At 48.0% G+C, this 27,165-nt stretch overlaps 2 protein-coding genes across 3 annotated transcripts in view; one reads left to right on the top strand and one right to left on the bottom strand.

Moving 5' to 3' along the window:
- LSP1 (lymphocyte specific protein 1) overlaps positions 1–17,214 on the top strand; it is a 48,546-nt gene extending 31,332 nt beyond the window's left edge. For both annotated transcript variants that reach the window (XM_041481011.1, XM_041481012.1), the window contains exons 5-11: positions 303–434; positions 3,517–3,560; positions 3,732–3,813; positions 4,168–4,308; positions 5,092–5,172; positions 6,007–6,121; positions 15,813–17,214. In XM_041481011.1, coding sequence (XP_041336945.1) covers positions 303–434; positions 3,517–3,560; positions 3,732–3,813; positions 4,168–4,308; positions 5,092–5,172; positions 6,007–6,096 — 570 coding nt within the window. In that variant the 3' untranslated portion in view covers positions 6,097–6,121; positions 15,813–17,214. The remainder of the gene's footprint in view (positions 1–302; positions 435–3,516; positions 3,561–3,731; positions 3,814–4,167; positions 4,309–5,091; positions 5,173–6,006; positions 6,122–15,812) is intronic.
- On the bottom strand, positions 9,823–26,632 carry LOC121360892 (proteoglycan 4-like). The gene is made up of 3 exons (XM_041481010.1): positions 26,434–26,632; positions 20,771–20,906; positions 9,823–11,753 (listed from the first exon to the last, which is right to left on the bottom strand). Exons 2-3 carry the CDS (start codon positions 20,789–20,791, stop codon positions 10,140–10,142), a joined length of 1,635 nt encoding a protein of 544 aa, XP_041336944.1. The 5' UTR covers positions 20,792–20,906; positions 26,434–26,632; the 3' UTR covers positions 9,823–10,139.
- Between the last annotated feature and the right edge of the window lie 533 nt (positions 26,633–27,165).

The following is a 27,165-nucleotide window of genomic DNA, read 5'->3' as shown; positions in this document are numbered from 1 at the left end:
GGAATTAATGTTTTCCTATCTCAGTTGTGGTAAGAGATCTTTATAACTGATGCAGGGGTCCCTTTTCATACCGTTTGGGAATCTTGAACCTGCAAAACTTCTGATTTCTGCCCTCCCTTCCAAATGACATATGAGCTTCTTCCTGAATGCTTCCAAATTAGATAATGTTAACTCAAAGTTTCTGTGCTTTTGTGTTTATTTAGTGTAAAGCAGGAAGCCTGAGAGACGGGAAAAATAACTGTTGTTGCATAATAAGCAGTTTGACCAACTCACTTCCTGGCTTGTTCTTTTTCTGCACTCAGGAAAAGAAGAGAAGGCGAAATGATGGACAGAAAGAAGAAGAAACACCAGAGAAACGCCAGAAGGCCCCCAGCCTTGCCAGCCTGGAAGAGGAGGAGCTGTGCTCTGACCACACTGCAGTGTGCTCCACAAAGGTTTGTGCTCCTGGGGCCCTGCTGGATGCATGACAACTGTCACAACAGAGGTCCCAGCTAGTGATGAGGAAGGATTATCCAGGGTTTACAGCAATGTGGGGTGTGAATCCCATTATCCATCCTGCTACAAGCTGAGACAAACCACCTGAGCAATTTGCCTCATCTTTCATGGCTGTCAACCTCCTCTCCTCCTACTTTGCCTGCTTGAGCTGTTGGAGGCTGTAGCAGTCACTCTAAAAGCCTAAAGCTCCTTGAGGGCTCCAGGGAATATTGTGATATTGAGATAGCTGTGCTTTCAACTTGTGTAGTCTTTAACAAAATTCACAAGAACTTAATCTTAATGAAATTTCCCTTCCAAAGGGAAAAAGCCCCAGTAACTGTAACAGTGGCATTTCTCTCTTAATTAGAACAAAATGTGTGACTGTAGTTGTTTAAACAAATGGGGATTTCTGATCTCTGAAGCACTGTGTCCTTCCCAATCACATCTGTTTGCATTGGTGCTCTTGTGAAACTCCCATTATTAACACCACCTGAATTGTGTCTTATGACTTGTGTTGCATTTGCTACAAATCCTCAGTTCTGTGTGTGTGCTTTCGAATACAATAGATACAGATAAGTGTTTCTGTACTGAATGGTTTTTTCTGCCTTTGTAAGCACCAACCTTTTTGATTACAGCAGTGAGGAAGATGGTGAGGAGTCAGTTCTAATAGCAGATTAAAAGGCTGCACAATCTTTGGAGGTTTTTTGGGGGGTTTTTTTTTTGAGTTTAGTTTTGCGCTATTTGTGGTTTACTCAATATTTCCTGAGTGGGAATGATTGTATGAGTACTTTCTTTTGCATCAGTAAATAGATGCAAGAGGAAGGTTTCATCATCTACAGCCGTCAGATTCTTGCTCTTAGTGGACGATCCATTTTATAGCCAAATTAAAAGAGGGGAGACAGAGTAGGTGTGGATGCAGGTTGGGTGCAAATGCCAGGTTTGAAAAGTGGTGGGGGTAGCCAAAGCATATTCCTGAAGTGGGACTGGTGGGAAAATGTGGAAAATGCTTTCAGCAACTTCTGTGTGCAGAACCTTCTGTCCTTACCATCCCAAAACACATAGCTTCTCGACTCAGCTTAACTGCTGCTGCTGGGATTGGCCCAGGGAAAGGTTTAGAAATGCAGTCTCTGTTTTGTGATGGTGATGTCAGAGCTCACCCGCACGCTAAGCTGGATGTAAAACTGTTCAGGAAAAATCTGCGCTTGGAATCCTTCCAGAGGAAGGATGATCTTTACACCTCAGCTAGCAGGGCTCTGTGAACACTGAGAACTGAGCACACTGGCCACCAAGAAGGTGTTTTGGCACAGGAAGCTCAGCAGAAGCCCTGCTTGGAGCGGAAAGGCAAAAGCACCTGCAGTCGGTGGTGTGTGCCCCTGCCAGATGTGGCTGGCGGAGCCTGGGTGCACACCTGGGGCAGGCTGCTGGTGGGGGTTCAGAGGGGCTGGAACAGGGGGAATGGAGGCAAGGGGGAAGTTTTGCACCAGTCCTGTTTAGTCACAGGCTGCTTGTGAGCCCTGAGCTTTGAGGCTGGCTGAATGAGCAGCTGTGGTTTCTTCTGGCCTTCAGAAAGTGCTTGGGACCAGGGAGATGCACAATTCTCACTGCAAGGAAATGCCAGGGGTGGGGGCAGGTGGTCTTTAAATAGCACAGTGAAAGTTTCTTACCTAGGCTGTCATACTGAGATGCATTGGCACCTAGAGCTTTGTCTAGGCCCCTCTGTGTTTAACCTGATGCTTGTTCGTGACCTTTCAGAAGTGCCTGTGTATGGTTTGCACCTGCACACCATCTCCCTGGCAGGGTTGGCTTTTTCCTTTTGTGCTTGTGTTTGGGAAGCTGAGGCAAAAATCTACCAGCTTCTCCTTTCAGGTTGGTGCTGTGCCCTGCCAGGTAGCAGCCTGCCCATCAGTGAGCAGGGTGAAGTCTCTGAAGTCACGGCTCAGAGGCAGGCAGCAGCTCGCTGACAGCAGGCAGACAGCCTGCCCTGCAGGCACAGCTGGCTTCTCCTGTGCTGCTGTGGGGGGACCCTGCAGAGTGGCTCTCCCCAGGTCATCTCTGTTGGCCAGGATTGCACTATTTGGTTGTTCTCTAATGGGCCTCGTGCTCTTGGGCACAGCTGGTAAATGTGTCCTCTATGTGACACTGTCTTGGCTTCTGTTTAGCTGAAATTTAGCACTGGCATCCTGAAAGCATCTTAAAGGATCATTTAGTGTTGTTTTTTATCTGCTAACTTGGTAGGTGATGTTTCCTGTGGCACAGGCAGCAGTTTTACAGGGGGAGAAGGCTCCTTTTTACTTGGTTGCTGCTCCTTGACTCTGTGGGAGCTGGTGTTAAGAAAGCCCCCCACTTTGGCTTCAAGGTGATTTTTTTCTCTGTATGCTTGTTTTCTGGGGCATGAAAGAGTCACAAGGTTTAGCAACATTTCAGCTTTCCTTTCCTGCAGTGGTTGTGAAGTGTTTGCTTGCCTTCCTGTCTTGGCCAAAGAGTTATTGCACAGGAGCCTCTGGTGCAAAACTCTTTTTTTCCTGATGGCTTGACATGAAGAACTGCCTCACAGGTGGCTCTATGTGTTCATCTGCCCTGTGTGCTTCTCTGGTGTGGATAAGTTGACCTAACCCATGCCTGTGCTGCTCCCGTGCTTGGCTTCTCTTCTGCAGATGTGGTCTCTATTTTCCTTTTGTCTTTCTGTATTTGCCATTTCCCTTTTTGTGTCTGGCTAGGAAACCAAAGGTCTGAGAGAGACCTTCTCCTTCACCAGAGGGAGTAGAAAAAATGGTCTTGGTTGGCGTTTCAGCTGTCAGTCATTTTACACATTGTTGGTTTGCTCCTGAAATTGGTTGGGATTCTCTTCCCCCGCTTGGAAAGAAGGAGGAAAGGGAATGGTCGCTGTCTCTGATCTGTAGGGGAACATGGGGGCTGAGTGAGTCACTTCTAACCAAAATATGGGTGAGAGATGAGGGCCAAGAAATGGCCAGCTCAGGTGACCTGTGTCCATCTGAGGTACCAGGACAAAAGTCAAATCTTTGTCTTCTTTCTCCCCCTTAGATCACGGACAGAACTGAGTCGCTGAACCGCTCAATACAGAAAAGGTAATTCTGGGCTGGCCTCAGGGTAAAGCAGGTCGCTTGCTGCAAAGGGAGCTGGCCAGCAGGTCCTGCTGTGGGGAAGGGCAGGAGTGACAGGCTGCCTGTGGCTCACAAAGTCCTCCCTTCTGCCTGAGGCACTGGGGGAACACCTTAATGCTCCTCTCTGTTCTGCAGCAACAGCATAAAGAAGAGTCAGCCTCCTCTCCCTGTGTCGAAGATTGATGACAGGCTGGAGCAGTACACACAGGCTATTGAGGTGGGTTGCAGTGCTGTCTCTGCCCCCACCCTCCCAGGAGCCCTCTTTGCTGGTGTTGCTCCTGCACCATGCCTCTCAGCCTTACCATCTGTGAGGTGACAACTAAATTGTCCTCCCTTGGATGGGAGCACTCCTTGCTGCTGTCTGTGTGTCCCTCCACACATAAAGTAGGTTTCTTTGGCTGTGCCATGCTTGTTTTCTCATGTTCTGTGCTTAAAGAGTGGGAGTATCTGACAGGAACTAGTAGGACTCTACAAGTCTTCTTTTACACCCCCTTATCTCCAATGGTCTTCCAAGGTTAGAAATACCCAAGAGGCACACTCTGATGGCAGACTGTCTCCATTTGTTTTCCAGACCTCCACAAAGGCTGCAAAACCTGTCCGGCAGCCCTCTCTTGACCTTCCCACCACGAGCATGATGGTAGCCAGCACGAAAAGCCTCTGGGAGACTGGGGAGGTCACAGCCCAGTCTGCTGTGAAGCCCTCAACTTGTAAGGTACAGCCCTTGGAGCACTTGCCTTGCTCGTGCCAGAGGCAGGGACTGGTCCCTGGGCACAGCATGCATTGTCCTTGTTTGTCCTGTTGGTGCATCTTGTTTGTGGGGCCTACAGGCTCCAAAGGCATTGGTATTAGAGGTCTTCCATCGTGTTGTAAGGCTTTGGAAAGTCAATTTTTCTGACAGGGTCGCCAGTTGTTCCTTGGTGGTACATGCAGGAAAACCTCTGTGTTGCTGGTTGAAGCTCTGATTTGAAATGGGAATAAAACCAGCTGGTGGGGGGAATGCATGTGTCTCCTGCAGGGGCTAGGGCTGAACTCCAGCTGTCAAGCATGAAGTTGCATCTAGTACCAAGGTGATGAATCTTGTGAACTTGGAAAGTGCAGAGAGCATTACGTATTGCTCTCAGTGATTTCACTTTCTGGTTGTTGTGGGTGAGGCTGGTTCTGTAATATGTTGGTTGCAAGTCTGTTTATGAGAGCAGAATTCTTTTTGGTAGAGAAGCCTCGATGTTTACATGTCCTAAATAGTTAACGAAGTTAAGAAAATAAACATCTTGGAGCTAGTTCAGACTCTTGTGGAAGAGCCATAGGAAAACATAGTGTATACTGGGAACAGGAAGACATTTTCACAGTCATGGGGTTTTAGCAGCAGCTGTTATAGGTCAGATGTGATATTATAAATAAAAAAAGGAGGTCAGATGCGTGGGTTGGAAATGGATGTGAACAAAGGCACGTTCAGCAGTATTAGCAGTGAAGGGTAATGAAAGCATCATTTTCTCAGGATATTGTGGCTGGAGACATTGTGAGTAAAAGAAGCCTTTGGGAACAGAAGGGGAATCCCAAACCTGAGAGCAATATCAAGGTGAGTTGGTGTCTGAGTGTGAGAGCACTTTCTCTGCTGAAAAAGAACGAAGCTGTTGGCTGGGTTGGCACTACTGAGAAGATGATGTTTTGTAGGGACAAGGGCTACCTGTATCTGTCAATGCAATTGCATGCTAACAGTGAATTGCTATTGGTTCAGCTCTAGTGAAAATGGGGGCAAAAATTCTTCTATATCCCATAATTCTGAAAGGTCTCTTGAGTAGCACGTTGTTCTCAGCCCATGGGCTGGGAGTCCCAGCCTTCTAGGCTCAAATGGAGCTGCAAATTTGAGCAATTTTGCTCTTGTTATGCTTTTTGGCACTGAGGGTAAACAAAACGTGCAAAACTAAGTGGAGCTGAACCTAAGACAGTATCACTTGCAGATGGATCTGGGCTTGTGTGGGAATGTCTTCTAAAATGCAGCAAGCAGCTACTGCTCAAACTGTCTAGGCTGGCAGAGGAAGATCAAAGTGTCTTGTCAGTTCCTGTGTTGAAGCTGCCAGTACCTGGTAAATCCCACAGTCTCCTGCCATGGATAAAAACAACCCTGGCTTGGGGGTCTGGGTTCTTAGATGAGCCCTCCCTCACAATGCCTGCATTGCAGCTACTTTGCTATTGCATATCCTGTTCCTGTTGTGTTGCCTTATGCTTACAGAAGGTGGTGATGGATCTGTGCAGGGTGTTTGTGTGAAGGGGGAAAGAAGGCATTACAGAACGGGCTCAGGGATTAAAGGCAACTGTATCATGTGCTCCTCTGCTTCAGTTACCTGATTTTTGACTGCCTATTTAACAGAGAAAAATGCTGACTTTGGCTCTTCCTTTCTCTCCCGTTCAGTCCATTCCTTCTGGCAAAAAGTACAAATTTGTTGCAACAGGCCATGGCCAGTACAAGAAGGTGTTGATAGACGATGCTGCAGAGCAATAGTATGTCTGGAGAACTCATTAACCAGGTAGGTGGGATATGGCTCTGCTCTGTGTAACAGCCTCCTGGGCTGTTCTGGCAGGATGCTGGGGTTGTTTCTGCCAGCAGCACTTTGGGTGAGTTGGAAGGTGCTCTATGGGAACAGCTGGAGCCTGGCTCCTGGGCCTGACTGTCTGGGCTGGAACAGAATGGGTGCACAGCAGGGGTTTGTTTTGGTCTCTGCCTTGCTGATGCTGCTGGATACCTCTGTTAGTTTAATCTGCAGGGCAGGTGCCTTAGCTGCTGCTGTTTGGGTGAAGATGTGTTTGCCTTTGCTAGTTCAAAGGAATGGTCTCTATCTGCTGTCTTTCCTTATGCTCTCTTAAGTTGCATGGAGTAGAGATAGCTGGAGGTGGGGGCTGATGTACTTCTGAAATTCAAATGTTTCTGGGGTTTAATTCCCAGATTTACTGAATTAATCAGGGAGAAAACTTCTAACGACTTCAGTAACCTCTTGGAACCAGTCTATACTAAGGTTGTAGCAGGAAGGATGTGAACATCTGCTGTACTGGGTAGACCAGCAGAGCAGAAAGGACTGTTCTCTGATATGCAGCAAGGGCAAGGCAGAGCTGGGTTGCTGGCTCTGTGCTCTCTTGAAATGGCCTTTGGATCTCATGTTCCTACTGTGTTTAGGCTCATAGATATCCTGGTGTTATCTTGAGTGGATGATAGTAGAGGGTTGTGGCAATAGAGGAATGGTGTAGAGGGAGGTGATAACTGGTTGGATCCAACTGGGCAGCATCTGGCACAATGAATGGGGAGGAAGTTCAGGGTGAAAACAAGCTCATCTCTTTTTTTTCCCTACTATAAAAAAGAAGCTTTATTTCATTGCCAAGGTTAAAATAGCTCTGCCTGCTACAAAACACCTTTTGTTTCTGAATTCTTCTGGGGCTCCCACCCTCCCTCCCACCCTTAAGGAGCTGGCTTCTGAGTGTTGCATATTGTTTTGTTTGTTTAGGCTTGTTTTTTCCTTTTGTAGTGCCCATTTAGAGGAGATGCCCTCTGAATGCTGCTTTGAGATGGGCAGCAGTACAAGCCCAAGACTGCCTGAAGCTGTGTTTAGTCCACAGAACTTGCATCCCCAACTTGCTTCTCTGCCTGTGACTTTGAGAAATCTATTATAAGGTCTCCCCTTCGATCAGTCTCCTCTTTCTCCTGAAGTCTGTTTCAGTGCACGAGGTGGAACGTACTGAGCTTCAGTTCTCTGCAGCAAACAGGTTTTGCCACGCTGTCAGCAGGTTTGTTTGCCCGACCTGGGTTTCTCTGAGCAGCTCCAATGAAAGTGCCTTTGGCACTGGTCTTTGTCCAGCAGCCTTTCTTGAAAGGCAAGGCACTGTCGAGGGATGTCCTCTAGGATCCACCCAGCGCTCCAAAGCCATGGCACAACACTGTTGTTCTCTGGCTTTGTTCACATGGAAGTATTGGGTTTTTTCCTACTGTGAATAACAAAATGGCTGTGATAGCTGAAGGAGCTTTGCTTGTTTCTGTACTTAGGTTCTTAGCTGTCTGTTTTGTATGCTCTGAGGTCCCTGGGGAGCTGCTCCCTGGTTCCTCTGCACCCCCTTGAACTATATTTATCCTTTTTCCTACTGCTGGATCACTGTCATGACCTTCTTGCTCCCAAACCCTTCTGGCTCACCCCTGTCACTTGCTTTACTTCACCTTTGCAGCTTTCTAGTTGCTTAAACACAGGTGTGTTTCTTTTCTCCTTCCCTCTCTTTCTGGGCAGCAAGACCTCAGTACAGGCTATGGAACAAGGTTTTTTCTGTAAGTGTCAATTTGGGAATTTAGCAATTGCCTGGTGCCATTTGGCATTGAAAAATAGGCAAATTCTGTGCCCAGTAGCATTCCCCTTCTCTTCCTCAGCACAGCAGCTCAGGCTGGAACACCCCACAGTGACTTCCAGTGAGCAGCCATTGGTAGAAAATCTGTTGCCTACAGGGCTGTGTCCTCCCATCTGTGGTACTCTCGTGTCAGGGTCTGTCTCTGCAGGATTTGCCATAGTTGCTGTGTGCCTCTGCCCTTTATGGGGTAAAAGGGCTAAACCATGCACCCAGACCTGCCTTCCTCTGTCTCCTTCCTTCTGCTTGTGGGAGTTGCTCTCCCCATCATTCCCTATCCTTCATCAATGGCATTTCCCCATCCTTCATCCATGTGCAGTGGGCTGGAGTGTGAATGCAGCCTGACTGGAAGCCCAGCAAAGATGCAAAACCTAAGCCTTGGTGAGAGTTGCTGGTTTGCTCTGGGTGATTGTCCTTGGTGCAGGACAAAAGCTGTTTAAAAGCACAAGTGCTTCTTAAACCACCTTCACTTAATCCCCCAAATGTAATTGATGTTGGCTGCTCTGCTTCATGCCAGTACTGTGGCTCTTGTGCATACAGACCTTTGTGCAGAGGCATCCATCTGGCTGTGCTGCAGTGAGGTGCCATTTATCACTCTCTGGTAAGGCTGCCTTTATCTGCTTTACGTGTTTTACACTGCACTCTTTAAATTTTTATGGCTGTGCTGCTGTGTGGATGTTTCTGTGTAGCCTTCACTTGCAGCAATGTTAAATTATCCTGCAGAGGCTTACTTAGGATTCACTTGTGATTTCCAACCTCTTGTTACCTTTTTCTTTGAAAACTGGGGTTTTGAAGAAATGCCCACCTTAGATAATTGGGTTATTCTCCCTACTTGCTTTGTGCCCTTTGATAAGGGAAGGGGTTACAGAATAGAGATAAGACTGGTAAAGTGAAAACTTAAGAGAAGGTTTGCTAAATGAACAGCTCTTAGCATCAATGAAAATAGGAAGACTACAAAAAGGCAAAAGGGACTCTTTGTTTCTAAGTCTGTTTGCAGTTTGGCCTGAGGAGCTGTTGGTCAGTTCCATACCCTCTGCACGTGTAAAAGGGAACTCTGTGCACAGCTCTTTATATTCTATTTGGGCTAAACATAGCAATCCTATATTAGCTGTGTAGGAACAAGCCAGCAAGTCCAAGTCCCTTGTGAAACAGAAATAACCAATCTTTCATGCTCACAAGCTTGCTGGCAGTGGAGTTACAAAGGGCAATACTGGAAAGCCCAGTTGTCTCTGTGGGTGGGCAGAGTTGAGGATTTTCCTTTTAAATGCCCTTTTTTTCAGGATGTTAGGAGCAAGCAGGTGTGCAACTCTCATGATGTTCACCCTGAAAATGAGACTACATGTGGGTAGCAGAACCCCTCAGAAACCAGCACCTTGTTAAATACAGAGTTGGATACCCACATGCTAGAGCAGGGTTTGTTGGTTATAGTGGAAACATTAACCATCAGCTATTGTGGAGAAAACACGGTAAAATACGTAACAGAACTTGATTATTGAAACAAAATTATTCTTGTGTGCATTATTATTTAGTAGACTGGCCTAGGAGGACGTCAGATGATGCCCATTTTGATAGGCAGATGAAATGCTTGGTGAGAGCAGGATTTCTTACTCTGTCTCTTGTCTGTGCCTTAGGTGAAAGGATGAGTTTCCATTTTGTTCTCAGCAAATGGGTGCGGGGCACACTTTCAGTGGAATAGTTAGAGGCTATATGTATCCTCTTTTGAGTTTGGTTTCTAAGATGCTCCCTAGAGATGTGGAGCAACCCAGACTCTTTCATTTCAGATGCAACTGCTGCTGTTCCTAGGATCAATCTCTTAGAGAAATGCAACAAAAAAATTCAGATTCCATTATCCTATTCTAAACTGGTCTTTTTTTTTCTATAGGCAGCTTGTCCTCTTCACTGTGTGCCTTCACTCTCTTACTGCCTCCAGTGATTGTTGTTGACTCTTCCTAAAACAAACATGTTTGTTTTCCTGTGACCTGTGGATGTGGTAGTTATGCATTTGAGCTTTTAAATTTATGGAGAGTAACCCTTAAACCTGCAGCATATGGGGCTGCTGGCTTGGAGGGGTTTTATTTAGTTTCCTTTTTTCCTTGCTCTTGGCTCCACTGGGCAGTCAGCTTGGTCAGAGGTTGGTGCCCCTCCAAGGCGTGGAGCAGCCTGGCGTCAGTGGACCGACCATCCGGATGCTGTCCTGTTGAAGCTCTTGGTGTGCTCCTCGGCCCCTTTGGGGCGGAAGCGGCTCACCTCAAACACGGTGCTGATCTTTGTCATGGGCTTGGCAGCCAGTTCCTTCAGCTTCCGGGCGTCAAAGCGTGGCTTGTGTAGAAGGATGGGTAAGCGGCGGGGAAGAAAGAAGCCTTCTTCCTTCTGTGGCTTCTCTTCTGCTTGCTGCTTCTTCTCCTTGCTGAGTGCCACCTGGTATAAAATGACATCCCACATTCTCATGGCTTTTGATTTAACCAGCATGCAGTCTTGCTTGATGACTGCTTGAGCAGAGTCCTCTTTATTCCCTTCCTCCTGTCCCAGCTTTTCTGGCTTGGACTCTGGGAAGCTGGTTGCTTCTGGCTGCACCATCAAGTGCTTCCTGAGGCGATACCAGCCACTGGCACTGGTTCCAGGAGGTCTTGGTGCTTCTCCTGATGATGGTGCTGGCTCAGCCCTGGGGGGACAGCTGGTGCTGGGTAAGCTGGGAGTCATCAGGGGCTCAGTGACGTGTTCTGCCTTGGTGTCTGTGGAGGTGGACCTGGTACCATCAGCTTGTGCTGGAGTTGTTGCTGGGCGTGCTTGCCTCCAAGGAGCGCTGGGTGTTGATGGTTCTGGGATGTCTCTGTCTTGCTCTGGTAATTCAGGAGCTGTCTTGGATCTGGATATTTCGGTGTCACTTTCATGGGTTGTAGGCTTATTGGTGTGGGCATCAGAGGTGCTGGGCTTCTCAGTAGGAACAGGCTTGGGAGCCTGATCAGGAGGCTCTGTCTCTGCAGCAGGAACGAGGGGAGGTTTTGGCAAGGGGGGAGCAGCCTTGCTGTCTTTAAGTGAGGTGGGTGTCTGCTCTGGAGGTGGTTCAGAGCTGCTTGTTTGAGGTGCTGGGGTAGTAGGCCTTTTGTCTTCGTGGCTGACAGTTCCTTGGGTCGGGTTTGGTGTGGGCGTCTTAGCCCTGGGTGGCTTGACACTGTGGAAATAAGCGTTCACCTTGGTGACATAGGTAACCTCCGGTGCCCTTTCTTTGCTGGGTGTGCTGGAAGGAGGAGGCGGGGGGAAAACAGGTACTGAAGGGTCAGATGGAGTGGGAAGGTGGGAGCCCATGCCTTCAGGCTGCTGTGGAGTCTCAGGAGCTTCTGGCTTCTGTAGCAGGGGCATGGCCGAGGAGGCCGTGAGCTTGACATGTTCAGCGATGCGCCGCTGCTCGGTGACCTTCAGCGCAAAAGGCTTCCCCTTCCGGAACGGGGAGGGCGCACGGTGGCCGACGGGCCTGATGGAGAGCTGGGTGGGCAGGGGGGCACAGGGGGCAGCTGTGGCTTCAGGGGTCTCTGCAGCTGGGGCAGCGCTCTCTGCATGCTCTTGGTCGGGGCTGGCTTCGTTCACAGGCGAAAGGCTGGAGCGGAAGGACTTGCCCTGCTCCGAGGTGAGGATGGCGTTCTTCCTGGCTGCCTTCTTCAGCAGCCGCTGCAGCCGCAGGTTGTCCTTCCCAGGCTTTGGTAGAGTGGGAGGGGGAGAAAGGGGGTGGTGATTGGAAACAGGCTGGGTGGAGGATGCTACTGTTATCAGCATTGTCATTTCCTGCAAGAAAAGACCAAGTTTAGAGTTGGTGTGGGCTTAGCCCTGGGCTGCATTCTGGAATATTTATATACAAGTCCTCCTCTTCCTCTCTCTAAAAGCTATGAGTATGGTGTCAGTATTGTGAGAGAAGAGCATCAGTCTTTGTTTTGTTACTCTCCTGAGGTAACCTCAGCCAGTCTTGAGGGTGGGTGTGGCAGGGCAAGAGATGTCCTGGGAGGAAGCTGTATTGCCAAACCTGGAGCCCTTCTGCTCCTGGCATGAGCACAGTGAGAGCTCCTGGGGACCCCAGATGTTCGTGTCTTGGCAAGTCCTAATGGGATTTGGAAGGAAATGTCAAGGGAAACAAAGTGGGTTTGAAATGTTGAAGCTTTGAAACAACTCCAGAGGCAAAAAACAGGAATGTTTCATGGCTTTCCAAATTTCAGTTATTAATACTCTGATACAATGTTACATACAACAGAACAGCCATAAACTACATGTGTCATTTGAATCAAAGTCAATGCTGGCCTTGATTCATTTCAGCTGGCATGAAGACCCCCTGTGAAATACAGGCATCTCAGAAGCTCTGTTTATCAGTGAGGAAATGCTTTGTCACAGCACTGACTCTGGTTGGTCTTCTCTTGCTGCATGAAGCACAGGAACAATGTTTTCCTCAGAGATAAAACCAAGTTTTCTCTTTCCCTTGGGAGGCTTTGCCCCATTTTGCCTTTTTCACTCATTCTTGAATGAAGCAGAAATGGCTTGTGCTCTGTGTCAGGTATAATCTCCAGCGGCAATTGCAGCCCTTTGGCCAATGCTGGGCTGCTCCTGCAGGGATGCATGGCTGCTTTTCCTGCTCTTTATTGCTAACTCATCACTGCCTCCTTTTTGGCGAGTGCTGGTCAGTGGAGCTCAGTGACTGATCAGGTGAGCACAGTGGAGCTAATGGTTTGTGTTGGGGATGCAAAGATAAAACTCATCTGTTCTCTCCTTCCTCTTCCTGAGCAAGCTGGGGAACACCAAACAGCCTGTGACCTGCAATGACTCTTTGGCAGCCCCAGGAAGGAAATCTGACTCTGTTCTGGCTCTTGCTGAGTTTTGCCATGAAATGAGGCATAAATCACTGAGCCCCTTAAATCCCTGGTGTTGGATGCAACTGAGCATCCTGAAACAAGGAAGAGGAGGGCAGGGTGATGTCATGCTTGCCCGGGGGGCCATTTATTTCATGTGCTGTGTCCTGCTCCTGGTGGCTCCCAGCCTGCTCTGGTTAGTGTGGGTGTGTAATGTGATACGTACTGTGCAGGGAAAACTATCCTGAACAGAACTCTGGAAAGTGCAGAACAGCTATTTGTGCTTGAGTGCCCAGTGCTGGCTTTGGGCTTGCAGTGCTGCTGTCAGCACTGGGCTGGGAAGGTGATCCATACCCAGCAAGCAGGTGCTGTGTCTGCCAAAACTGGTTGGGCATGGGGGGAGAAGGATGACTTTTATTTGCTGCTGCCTTTAAAAAAAAAAAAAAAAAAAAGGCACTGAAGGGGTGGCATGTTGAGCTCAAAAGCTTCAAGGTCAAGCTCTCATGTGGTGGATGAGCTGCCCTCCAGAGCAGGGGCTGTGGTGGGCAGGGTACAGGCAGTGTCCAGCAAGTGGTGCATTCAGTAGCAGAGACATGGATCTCATGGATCTGTTGGAGCAAGTCCCGAGGAGGACCACGAAAATGATCAGAGGGATGGAACACTTCTATGAGGACAGGCTTGAGAGAGTTAGGGTTGTTCATCCTGGAGAAGGGAAGGCTCTGGGGAGACTTTATTGTGGCCTTTAAATATGTAAAGGTGGCTCATAAGAGAGATGGGGGCAGGTGTTTTAGTAGGGCATGTTGCAATAGGACAAAGGGTAAAGCTTTTAAACTAAGAGGGTAAATTCACACTAGATATAAGGAAGAAGTTTGGTTGGTTGGTTGTTTTTTTTTTTATGATGCGGGTAGTGAAACACTGGAGCAGGTTTCTCAGAGAGGTGGTGCATGCCCTATCCCTGGAAATGTTCCAGGTCAGGTTGGATGGGGGCCTGGGCAGCCTGATTTAGTTGCAGATGTCCCTGTTCATTGCATGGGTGTTGGATTAGATGACCTTTAAAGGTCCCTTTCAACTAAAGGTCCCATTCAAGCTATTCTATCATTCTATGATTTGCTTTAGCTGTAGGCATGAGAGACCTGCTGTTTTCTGTGAGGGGGCTTGGAGGGGATTTATGTCAGCTGGGGGTGACAACTGTTGGACATTCCCAGTGTCTTATCAGCTTCATTCCTTAGGCACAAGGCTGTCATTAGGATTTGCTTTGTTCCAGGAGCTACTCTTAGAGGCAAGTCTGCGCTGTTCCAAAAAAAGGCTGAGAGCCCATTCCTTTGCCATATACCTGCTTTCCTCCCCAGCCTCATGGGTATTTTAGAGTCTTCTGGGTCAGAAAGCCAAAATGTCTCAGTTGGAGGGACATGTAGGTACTTTTATGTGACACTGCTCTGGCTCTTTTTGTGTAGGAATTGGTATTTGCTTATGGGTTTTTTTGGTGCCTTTTTAAAAATCTGCTGAAGGGTGAGCAAATATCTGCACTTCATGGTAGGATTTATTGTGGAATGACTTAATCTGCTTCTGTTTAATGTGGTCCCATGGACAGCCTGTACTACAAGATGAGCTATGGTCCAGCAGCATTGGTAAACCAGATTTATAAGGTTGACCTGCTTCAGGCTTGCGTAGGGAATACTAAAAAGGCAGGGCAGTGAACTTCCCAGCTACTGATCAGCTCTTGGAGTGTTTTCCTGCACTCCAGAAAAATGCAGCTCCCCACATGAGTCCGAGGAGGGTCTTGCCTGGGATTTGCTGCAAGCTGCCAGATGCTACTGAGGGGGGCATAGGGGCTCTCGGAGTTTAGTATGCACACACCAGGAAAATCCCTCTGCTCCCGAAGTCAGAGGCTGCTTCATGCTGTATAACCTCAAAGTTTGTTGCCTCTTACAAACAGTCTATGCTTTTAAAATAACTCATGCTGCTATCTCAGCATCCCATCTGACTTGAAACCTGCTGTGCTGTGGGTCTTGGGATCCTTATGGGTGGTGACTTCCATGGCATGTGACTCTACTGGAATCTGTGTGCTTGACTAATGGAGCAGCTAGATGCTGAGAAACAGCAAAAGGAAATCAGCTGTTAATTTATTTGTCTTCCCTGTCATGCCTGGCTTTGTTTTGAGTCCCCTTCAGAGCTTTGTGCGTTCAGGAGAAATTCTCAACAAGCAAGATTTGTTTTCCCCCTTGCCACCTAATGAAGCAAAAATAAAGGGGCAGACAAACTTGCTTTATTGCCAGTGGAAAGGCTGGAGCTGAAACCCGGGGACAACAGGGGAAGCACTGCCTGAGAAACTTGTGTGGGTTTGTGATAAGCCAGAAGGAAGTGAACCTTGAAGTCAAGAGGCTTTCAAAGGGTTAAGTTTCTCTGCTGCTGGTTGAGCTCCCATGGGTGGATGGACGCTCATCCACTCTTGGGTCCCAACTGTTCTCCTGACTTGGCTCCATTTTCAGTCAGCCCCAAATCAGGAATAGTGGGGAGAGTGTCAGCATGCAGGAGTCGTTTATCAAGTGATGGAAAAGTCATTTGTGTGCTGGAGCCCCTTGGCTGCACCAGCTGTCGTGTGTGGAGCAGATGGAGAGCTGCAGGAACCCAGCACTGCTGCAGATGGTCCCAAGCAGAGCTGCGGCTGTCAGGGGCTGTGGGGACACTCTCTGCTTTAGTGGCTTTCTTGGGCTTGGGAGGAAGCCTGTGAATCTCTTTTTTGGGGTGGGGGACAGCATGGCAGGAGTGCAGCCGTGACCTCTGCGGGGCGTGCAGCCCTCAGCATCTCCTCTGCCATGGGCATGGACATTCCCAGCATGGTTCCCTTATGCCAAAGCCTTATGGGTGGGCTGATTAACAGGGCTTTGTGAAAATGGGTGGGAGAAACCCACCTGTAATTGCTGGAGAAGATACAGTTTTTGTGTAGCCCAGGGTATTGCTCACGAGAGGCCAAATGGCATCCATAAAATTGTGTTTTCTTGTCTTGCAGCTGAGCTTGGTCCTGGCTCAATGCGACCCTCCGTGCCACTATTTCCTCTGCTCCACAGAAGATAATTGAAGGATGTTTCTCTTCTCCTGACTGCTGTCAGTCTGCTTTGGATACAGCCTGACTCCTCTTGGGGTTTGAGCAATACCCCACACTGCCTCCAGCTGGATGAAAGGAACTAGATCAGCTGACAAAACTCATCCCTGTTTTAACTTTCTATGTGACTCCTTGGCTTTTTTTTCTATATTTTTTTTAAATCTGTCTCTGCTATGGAGGTGAGTGGTTCTGTTCCCTCACCTGCAGTGTTGGAAGAGAGGGATCTGCTGCCCTACTGAGCAGGCAAGGCTTTTGTTATGTGATTAAGAATTTCTGTTTTTGTGGCCCTTGGTGGGTGGGTGGTGGCAGAGAAGGGAACTCAGCAGAAATCTGCTGAAGAATTGATGTTTGAAATGAGGGCAGTGAGCAGGTCCTGAGTGTAAAAAGACTGCAAGGGGAGTGTGAGAGTGCAAGGACCACTTGTCACTCTGTTGGTGCCAGCTGTGGGTCAAGTCTTGCCCTGTTCATGATGCAGCCTCTGTCTCTACGTCATCTGCTTTGAGGCACTTTCATCACTGCTCTATGTACATCAAATTGCATTCAATTTAGTTTTTGGGTTTTTTTTAGTTCCCAGATCATTCAGCACAACAATCACAGTTGTGTACCCATGCCAAAATGTTTCTGCCACTTTCACTTTTCTGTCTCAGTAGGGCCATAGCAGCTTTGTTTCAAATAGCTGCTGCCTCTCTCTGCCTGCCTAAGATGGACTGGAGATCTCCTTTCCCAGGTGAGGAGTGCTGGCCCCTAGTGTTATCTCCCTTCTCTGAGAAAGTGATTTGCTCATTCTCTGACCTGTGGGCTGCAGTGCCAGTGACTGAAGCACTTCTAAAAGTTAGATGGGTGGCAACTTGATAACTTGTGAGCTGTGTTCCTGAGGCTGAGCAGGATATCTGGGAAATGGCTGCTGCTGGAAGCTATCTTGGTGAAATGGCATCCTGGTGAATTGTTTGGGGAGACCAAGGCTTGCTGTGAACTTGAGGGACTTGGAAATGCCACTCAGGAAACTGAGTCCCTCAAGAGTGGCATTTCTAGCCTTGGGCCTGAGGTCTGCAAATCAGCTTCTAGGGTTGTTTCTGAACTCTCCTGTGTCTTCATACTTCATGGCATTAACATGTCCCCCATCCCCTCTTTATTCTCATTCCTACCTTCTTCCCACGTCAACATAATTTTGCAACTTATTTCTACCCTCCTGGAGGAGGGAGGGCAGCTTGTTTTTCCTCCTGCATCAGTGTGATTTCTGCTTAAAACTTTCTGCCCCTGGATTTTCTTTTTTTTTGTAAGCATTTAATAAAATTTGAAGATGTTGTAATGATGGCAGCTCTGAGAATTTTGTTCATGTAGGAGTCTGCAGCAAAGCTGTTTTCCAAGACCTTGAAACTCTGCTTGAATATGATGTGGAGGAGAAGAAGCATCAATCTGAGTGACAAGAAGAAAAGGAGCTTGACATATGCAGGAAAGGGGCTTTCTGTGTGCCTGCCCCATTTACATCCATGTTATTTTTCCTGTACTTTTCATTGGGAGTAATTGTAATTCCCCTCTAAAAGGGGAAGGAGTAATGCTTGGGTGAGCAATGGAGCAGCCTGCAGAGACTTCCTGGGGCGTGTGATCAGCTAGGAGAAGCACAGAGCTTAACTCCCCAGGTAATAGACCTGAGCAACATCACAGCCTTCAACCAAAATCACTGGTGATGTCAGCTATTAAAAAATAAAAATCCTCTGTATCCTGCTCATCCAGCTTTGATAAGGTCAGTATAGCTGTCTGTACTGGAACCCAGCACACTAATGAGCTGATGGCTCTATCTGGAACCATCTACCTTTTAATGGAAAAACCTTTTTATGGGGGTGACCTTCCAAGTAATAGCACTTTTATGGTGTAGAAACAATGAAGAGGTTTCTGCTATCCTAACACTTTAGGAAAGTGTAGGTGAGGAAGGAGATAGATACGAACAAGAAGTTATATTTGGAATTTTCTGCTGATTGGTATGAGCCCTTGTTCTCTCCATCCTCTGCTTCAGTTCTGCGAATGGAGGAGTTCAAGGAGTCCTCAAAGCACTGAGCAGCATGGCCCCATTTTCCTCCCTTCAGCCCTTCCTCTGCTGTGCTGGGATTTTCAAGTGGGGCTGGAGCAGGAGCAGTGTGGTGCATAGAGATGTTCTGACTTGAGGTGAAAATAACACTACTGTGCCTGTGTGCTAACTGGTTGCACTGATTTTTCAACACAGTTCTGTAGCTGGCTGGTGGAAATGGTGGCTGAAAACTTCTCCAGTTACTATTCCTGTGCCCTGCCAGTTTGGAGAGGGCAGAGAAAGCCCCAAAGGCTGTTTGTGTGAGATTCCTTCTCTAAGGAGGGTTAATTTGAAGAGTGTATTTTCTCCGCTTAAAGCCCACAGGGACCGAGATGTGGTTTCAATAAACAACTGCTGTAATTCAGGTTGTGGTGACAGCAAAGAAGTGAGCAGGTTATGGGAGACCAGAGCTCTCTAGTGGTGGTCAGGAACCAGGGAGAGAACTGGCTCGGGGTAAATGTGTGCAGCTCTTTATGAGGTACTTATCTGCCAGGGGAATGTTTCCACAGCTAAATTAACTTGATGCTGTGCTGTTTCTCCTCCCAAAGGAACATGGTGTGCACAGGGTGGTGGGACTGGCAGTGGGGTTACCAGAAATCTTCCCCTACCTCCCTGAAATGAAAAAATGGGATGCTGGGGCCCAGATATGCTGGATGGGCATTTTGGGTAATGCTAAGAGGGGATGAGGATCATCTCTTCCCTCAGCAGGAACCTGCAGGGACCTGTGGCTGATTTTGTGAGTGAAGGAGAGCAGGCTGGTGCCACTCTGCAGCAGTTACTGCTCTGGTGTCAGTAGCTGACTGCTTCCTATCTTTCCTCTGTTCATTTTTCCCAGCATTGTGCTTTCTGCAGCCCTGGCATCTCAGAGGCTTCTGCTATGAGACCTTAGCTCTGTCTTCTCCTGAGACTGCTGCATTTTGAGCTCAACAAGGACAAACTGTCACACTGAGTGAGTCTTGCAGGACTAGTTTTACCATCAAAAGCCTGGTGGAGAAGAGTGATGCTTCCCTGGTCTGCTGGCTGCCTGCATCCCCTGTGCTGCCATGCTTCCCCAAATTGCCATCCCCTTGGCAGGATGGCAGTGCCCAAAAAGAGGGACTGGGAACCCCCTGTGTGGGCTCTCAGTGCTCTGAACTGGTGGCATATCTCGAGGTGTTGCTTCACTACCATTTCTTCTTTACCCATCTTGTCTAGATTATGCAGAAGGGGAACATTGTTTTGGCAGCATCGGCTCTGAAATAAATCTGTGGAGGCTCCAGTGATACTGAAATGTGCTGCTTGTCTTTCTGTGGCAGGCTTCAGGGCTGCTTTTTTCCCCAACAGGGTCTAACAGATGAATTCCACGTGAATGTATGCAAGATGGGATTGAAAAATGTGGTCCATGACTACTGTAATGCTATAAAACAGCATTATTTAAGCTTGGGGGAAACTTAAATAATGGAAAACTCAAGTCTGTTTTGAGTGTTATGTCTTTATGTAGCACTTATTCTGCCTCGAGATTGGGGGCTGGACTTCATCTGGTTCTCTTTCCACGTATAAAATAATTACAGGCTCATTTTTACATCCATCCTAGTGTACATGTGTGCATGCTGATTAACAGATCTCTGCTCAGCCCTTGTTTGCAGCTCTGCACTGGGTGGTAATGGACACAAGAGTCTAGAGTTTCCAAATGACTTTGTTCCTTGAAATGTGTCTGCAGCTTCTGCTCTTTGAAGGAAAGGTCAGCCTTGGGGACACCTGAGCCTGAATATCAGAGCTTTGCCTCCTGCCACCACCACCTTTGGGAAGGAAAATAAACAAGCTCAAAGAGCAGGGTGGCTATAAATACTGAGGTGGCAGCTGATATGCTGCTGAACAAGGCTCTGAGGTTGGTCTCTTGGTAACTCCTTGCCAGCTCAAGACACTTTCCCTGATGCTGGATTTTATATATATTTATTTATATGTATATCTCTGTATACAAGCAGGTTAAGAGAGAAAAATGTATTTCATATTGACAAAAGTGCAGTCGGAGCTAGGATTTACTTTAGAAAAGGAACCACTCCAAGGATCCTGATGCTGAGATAGGTCTTTCCCCTGGAATTTTGCATTGGTTGCAGTGGAGTGATTTGATTTAGATCACAAATTTTCAGAAAAGTGCTTCATCTGTTCCTGATAACTCTCAGAAATAGTGGCTTAGCAATGCTGAAGACAGGTATTAAATAAATAAAGTGTCATGAACTTGGGACTTGTGAGAATGATGGGAAGAATGGGGGAAGGTTGAGTAAAAGGAAGGGGGAGATCCCATTGGGATTTATACAAGTGAGCCCTTTAAGGCATGAAAGCAGCAAACTGAAAGTGTAATTATCCCATGAGATGCTTGGTTGGATAGGTGGGTCTTCCCCAAGGTGGTGGAGCAGCTGTGAGCACCATGACTGGTCTCCTGCCTTGCTCACCCCATCTGGGGACACAAAACTGCAGCTCCAGGCATTGGTCCTGACTCCCATCCTGCTGCTCAGTCATCATCCTCACTGTCACCTTTCTCATCCATTTAGGTGTAAACAGTGGGAGGATGAGACCCAGCCCCTATCTTGAATGGCCCACCCTGACTCGTTGTCTTTGGAGAGGTACCTAGCCTAGATCTAGGGTGTCCAGGCAGGATCTCCTGAATCCCACAGGGATTCTGCCTTAGTTGTCTAAAGCAGATGCAGCAAGGACATGTCCCAGGGCAAACAAATGAGTGACGGAGGAACAGTCTACCACAAAAATCAGAAATCAATATTAACTGAAAAAAAACCAACCCCAAAAGAAATGCGTTACTTACTGATGTGTAATTTGTTTCCATCTGAAATCATTTGCATGTTGGGAGCATCATGCTACTCAGTCCAGTTTACAAAATTAACAGGTGATTGTTCCTTTGAGATCATGCCAGGTGCTGGTTGGTTGTGACCTCTAGAGCCCTGTAGGTAAGTTCAAAACATCAGATAGCAAAGTGTTTATGGTAGTCACTAAGTAAAAGAGGTTTGTCAAAAATAAGTAAAGGGACTTTTTAAAAGCATGAAAAGTTCTACCACCTAAAATTAACGTGAAGAGGGGCTATCGAGTGACACCACTGCGTGCTCCCAACTTTGGCTCTGCAAAGTTCAGCATCTAAAGTACTGGAGAGGTGAAGGGCAGAGGATGGTGATGGTGCCAGGACAGCTATTCTAGCAGAGTAGCTCCAGGCGATGAAACCAGTTGGAGGCTTTTCAAGTTGGCTGGTAAGATTTACTGTTTTGCAAAAGTCAGGGTTGCAAAATGCAAATTTGGAGCTGTGCTTTGATTGTTACCTTCCCGAGAGAGGAAGAGAGCAAACTCTGGCTCTGTTGTTACTTGTTCCTAGCAAGGGACATGCTATGTGCAGAGGATGCAAGTGCAGAAAGTGCTGCACTGGGAGCAGAGAGGCTTTGGGGTTGATTACTTTGGCGAATTTTGGTTGAGGGGTTTATGGTTTGACTCCAAGATCTCAGCTAAGGCTGCTGAAGTGAGCTGGAAAGGATGGCATCAATGCCTGCCTTTGTCCAGGGCAGCCTGTGAGCTGCCAGACACCATGCAGGTGCTTACTGCCTCTTGAGGCATTTCATCCCGTTTTCCAGCTGACTTCTCAGGTTCTGCTTTTTCCCAGCCTTTCAGGAGCCTTTAAGTGTGAATGCCATGGCAGCTGGGGGGTTAAACACGTTCCCAGGAAGATGGGGACATGTGAGAACAGTTTCCTGGAGGTCTACAAAGCAGCTTTATGCCCAGGTTAAGCTTGGGCTGTTTCACGTGGCATTTGAGATGCTGGTGAGCCACTCCACAAAGCCAGCTCTGAAGGCAAATTCCTTCTGCTTCTCCCTGCTAAGCCTTGTTGCCCACTGACTCCTCTCTGATCTGAGTTACTCCATCATGGATCAAGGTAGCAAAGCTCTTCCTTCATCCATCAGAGGTCTGGCCCATCTGATGAGGCTGGTTCTTGTGGGAAGGAGGGCATGTGCTGGTGCTTTGGAGTGGGCGTCAGAGGTGAGCTCTCCATTTGCTTTCTTCCCCTCTGCCTCCCTGATGACTGGTGAGGTCCTGCCTGGCTCTGCAGGACACGCTGTTCCTTATTGCAGTGCAGACCTCTGGGAGGATTTGGGGTAGCTGCTCAGTCCTTCATACAGGTACCTAATGCAGTTAATTCCTCTTTGACTGACAATTTCAATGTCTCAAAAATGCCCTTGTCTTTTAGGAGTGCTAGTGACTTTGTGGGTCCCCAATGCTAAAGATGTTGCTGGGGGAAAAAAAAAAAACCCAGGCAATAACAACCCAACTGGAAACTGAAGAAACCCCATATTCTGAATATTTTAACAGACTTCAGAGATGCCCAAGGACACATTGTATCCTTCTCTGCCACTGTCACCACTGAAACCACACCAGCCTAATGCATGTATTTGCAGCACATGCTGTATGAATGATGCAAAGTGCTGGCTTGTGTTTGCACATGCTGAAGCAGGGAGTGCTCAGATCCCTTCCTATTTCTTAACAAAGATGCAGAGTTTCTGTTCTTACAGGCTAAGAGGGGATAAGACAGGCAGATGTTTCTACCAACCAAGTTTCACAGAAGGGATGACACACTAGAGACCTCCATGGAAATGTTGGTTGACTCCCTCCCACCAGATGCAAGGAGGAGAAGAGCAGTGCCAGGAAGCTAAATGTATGTAGGTAATGCGGCCATCAATAAGAGAATGCTAGTTTGTTGCCTTTTATTTTTCTTTTTATGCCTCTGAAGTGTGATTTTGTGAAGCCACAACCAGGAGAAGCTGTTGGCACACTGAGGCTCCCCAGCCACCTTCCAGGATTCAGGTAGGTGAACCCACAGCCTGGCAAGTGTTTGCTCTCCTTGTTATCTGAATGGCTGCTGCAAGAGGTGCATCACTGTGCTGGCAAACCCTGCACCAGGCACTTCTGGGGAGAGGAGAGGCAACCAAGGACAGAGGTCCTCAGCCCAGGTGCCAAGAGGATGGTATTAGAAGAGACTGGGAGAAAAGATGGTATTTGCTCAGCCCCTTTGGGCTGTTTCATGTTCCCCAGGAGCCCATTATCACCAGTAAAATGATAGTGGTCTGCTGATAACTCAGAGGAGCTGGTTATAAAGTTTAAGGCTATTCTGATCTCTTCCTGACTAGCTGCGTAAAACAGGTCATTGGATTTTGCCCAGGAACAGAAAATAATTATATATATATGTATTTATATTCTGTCCTTTCTCTGAATGTACTTACTTAGCCGCTATCTGATCTGCCTTTTTATTGACAGCTACTTCAATTAACTTGGAAAGAGTGTTCAATGAACTTAGGGCATCTACTCTAACCTTGAACTGCTGAATAAACCCCCCTGCAGAATCCCTTTCTCTGGGGTGGGATGAAGAGAAGAAAGGGCGTAGAGGAACTGTATAAAATTTACTTTGCCTTCTTAAATGGCTTTTGTGATTCCCATTTCCCCTCTGCCCTGAATCATGGTAAAAGGTTTATAACTGAATGTCACAGAGCAGAAAAACACTTCCCCACACTTCCCCAGTCAGCTTAATACATTTTTCTGGATACCTTCAATTATTTCAAGGCTGTTATTTGTAGAAGCAAACAAACATGCCAAACCTGAAATATCTATATAATGCAAAAGAGTGAAAAATGTTGTTTTGAAAGCATTCAAATATGACTTTGGAGAGGAGGGGGTATAAAGAATCATTCAGACTGTGAACTCAACTAAAATACCTTTTCCTCATAACTAAATTTACTCTGGATAGCTGAACCATTTAAGAATGACAGAGGGTGTCAGTGAAACTTCCTCTGCAGATACCATGAAGATGTAAGTGCATCATGGGCAAGTCTGGATGAGGAATGACCTCAGGAGCTCCTCTTGCCCAACTCCAGGGCCAAAGGAAAGTCTGCTTTGGAAGTAGACCTGTTTGTTCAGTGTTGGAGAGTAATGGGTAGATAGGGATAAGTATTACTTTATCTCAGAAATAGGATCTCTCCGGGGCACTTTTATGGGAAGGATGTAGCTGGTTTTATTTACAAATTCTGTAGTCTTTAATGAACATGTAGGATTTCAGACTTCCAGGGCTATAGAGCTTTTCAGATGAACTTTTCCAGTGCTATTTCAGCTTGCTGGCTGAGTATTAGCTAGCCATGGAGGCAATGATCCATGAAAATGCTGCCTGCTGACTGGTGTGCAATGAACACAGGGAAAGGATATTTAAAAAAAAAACCAAACAAAACACACACACCAGCCTTTGACCAAGGTGCACATCTTTATGCAGATTGTAAAATTATCTGGGCTAATGTGTGTGCATATTGTGTGTAAAATCATCTCCCCTGCGTGTACTGGCTGCTGCAATACGTCTCCCAAAAGCCAGAAAAGATGAGAAGAGTTGATTACAGCTTTCCTGCAAGTGGCTTAGCAACACAATAAATTCCTGTGGCCCATCTCAAGCAGCCAGTCTGGGTGTTCCTACTTAGCAAGAAGAAATGTGACATTGGGCCAGGCTACCTATGGAAACCTGTCTAGATCTCTGCCCCAGCCTCTAGTTCCTGTTCAAGGAGGGACACTGGTTTGCTGTATGCTGTCACAGTAAAAGCATGCCAGGCTCTAGCTTGAGGTCAGCTGGCAGAGGGACATTCTGTGGTTTGAGACCCTGGGGTCTGTGACCCCACGTGCACTCTTTAGCCTTGGTAACCTGGCAGCTGGTGGGAGAGAGGGGCTTCTCCCATGACAGGTGCTTGCTGCACCCTCACCTAATGAAATTGGGTGGCTTTTGGCAGCTGGGATCATCTCCTCCTCATCTGGTCTCTGTGATCAGTAGGGAGTGTGAGGTACTTGGTGGTGTTTGCTGTGGAGCTCAGAGGAGAGCCCCAGACACCTCACTGCTGGTGCAGGGAGAGCAGATCATGTCAAGACGGCAAAAATTATATATCCTAGAGCAGGAGCATCTAAAGTACCAAGAGACAAAACTGATGAGGAAAATTTGGCAGGTTGTGAACAAAACTGCTGCGTGATGGAATCAAGAGGTGAAATAAAGACTTGAGAGAGAATATGTGAAAAGCAGGGTATGTGGCTAAGCTATGAAACAAATGCTGGAGAGGCCTGTAGTTACATGCTAAACTGGATGGAGACACCCACAAAGGGAAGTAAGGACAAACACAAATTGGGCTGTGGGGAATGAGCCTTGGTTGCGAACCAGGTGGCAGCAGAGCAAATGTAAGAGGTATGCATCAGACAAGACCTCTTCACTGAGGGATGAATAAGGTACCCTCAATCCCATGGGAGGAGGGATCCAGATCATGCTGGGACTGGAAATGAGATGGATGACATGGACATGAGTTCTGACAGAGGCAGCCCATGGGATGCAAAGGTGTCCTTTGGGACAGTACTGAGCAGAAAGGCCATGCTCCCAGGATATGCTGGTGGGGAGGACAGAGCATGGACGTGACACATGATCTAAAGATGGGTGTTGTAGGGAGCTGTTGCTTGATAAGAACTGAGCTGAGTGGAGGCAGCAATGTTTGTTTCTCATCCATTTGCAAATGGAGCTGCAGCAGAGAGGTCTGATTACCTGCCCTTCCCATTGCTTGTACCAGCTGCACGTTTGTCAGGATGCTTCGAGTGAAACCTGAGGGACGTGAGCACTCCCCTGCCCCAGCAGCACTGCTCTGGGGGAGGCTGTGCAGCCCTGCAAGATGCTCACTTTGCTCCTGCCAAATGGCTGGCAGCACATGGGCCCACGGGAGTGCTCAGTCCACATCTGCTGGGAAGCACCCTGCTGTAAGCCCAGGCTCTGCATGCACTTGGGCACACAACCACATACACACGATTTCTTTTGAGCTGATTGATCTGGTCCTTGGTGTGACAGGCCTGAGCTGCAGCCCCCATTGGCAGCAGGGACAGTCTATAGCCGGCAGGCAGGCACAGGGGCTGGTGAAGGCCATTGCCAAACTGGGCCCACCACAGGCATGAAAAGAGAAACAGCTGGGAGCCTCCCCTCCCATGCATCCCCACTCTGCTCTGGGCAAATGTGGTATTTCTTGGAGGCATGCCCAGCTGGTGGAGAGCTTGAGGGAAAGGAGCCAGTGGAAGGCAGAACTGCTCGGTGGCTCCGAAAGCACAGCATGAAAGCTGCTTTGCCGTGTTAGTGTTTTGGGCAGAGCTGGAGGGGGTGTGGAGGTGATGATACCAGGTCTGGCCATGTGTTCCCATGCAGCTGCTGCTCTCCTCAGCAGCACAGGGGGCCCACCCATCTCCCCACCCCACTCGGCAAACTCCCACATGGAGCTGGGGTGCTGAGGATGGATGCACTGTCCCCCCCCTCCCCCTCACCACCTGAAAAATAACAAAAGCATTGGCTGGAGGTGGGTTGCAGGAGGAAGGCGAGGGGATAAGCTGCAGGACAGCTGGAAAAGGCAAGCTGGACGGGAGATTTTAGCTCGTGCATGTTACCTGGTGACTGGGAAGCTGCAGCACTGTGCTCCCACTCCATGGCTTTGAAAGCTTGTCTCTACATCCTCAGATGGGGACCCTTTCTTGCAAGCAGCAGGGAAAGAGTGGGCAGGAATCAATCTGTGACCTGAGCCAAAAATATCGCCTGTCCCACAGCTCCTGGACTTCTTCTGTGCTCCTACAGGCGGGGAGGAAGGGGGTGCTGGAGCTGCCAGGCACACAGGAGGGCACACGCTCTGTTGCTGGGGAGCCCTGCCAAGGGGAGAGAGGCAGGAGGGAGGGGACGGGAAGCTGAAGCCTGGGATTTTTAGTGAAATGGAAACCGTGAACCAGAGGGTTGTGTGAGGCACTGCAATCCTCTGCTGGAATAGTCAGGCAACTGTGGAGAGTGCTCTGGCAGCAAAACCACTCCAGGCACCCAAGCTCCAGCCACCTGGGGTTGCCCTGCCTAAGAAGTCCTAACTTAAATTATGCTTTCATGTCATGCTAAGAAAGGCTTACAAGCTCCTTTGCTGCATTCCTGCTCTCTTGCTTTTTGTTCCAGGTCCCCTCCAGCCCTGGTGTGTGGCAGAGCCCCAGCAGTCCCAGTGAGAGGTGGGTGTGAGGCACACAGTGCTCACACACAGATGCACTTAAGGCAACACGTGTGCCAAGTGCCTCTGCCTTCTTATGTGCCTGTGACTGCTGGCTTCCAAGAGCCTGGATGTGGAAGATCCACAGCCTTCCCTAAGC

Source organism: Pyrgilauda ruficollis, unplaced genomic scaffold (assembly GCF_017590135.1).
Source record: "Pyrgilauda ruficollis isolate IOZ18807 unplaced genomic scaffold, ASM1759013v1 scaffold55, whole genome shotgun sequence".
Classification (NCBI taxonomy): Eukaryota; Metazoa; Chordata; class Aves; order Passeriformes; family Passeridae; genus Pyrgilauda; species Pyrgilauda ruficollis.
Note: the sequence above shows the minus strand (reverse complement) of the source record. Positions and strands in the feature narration are given on the sequence as shown.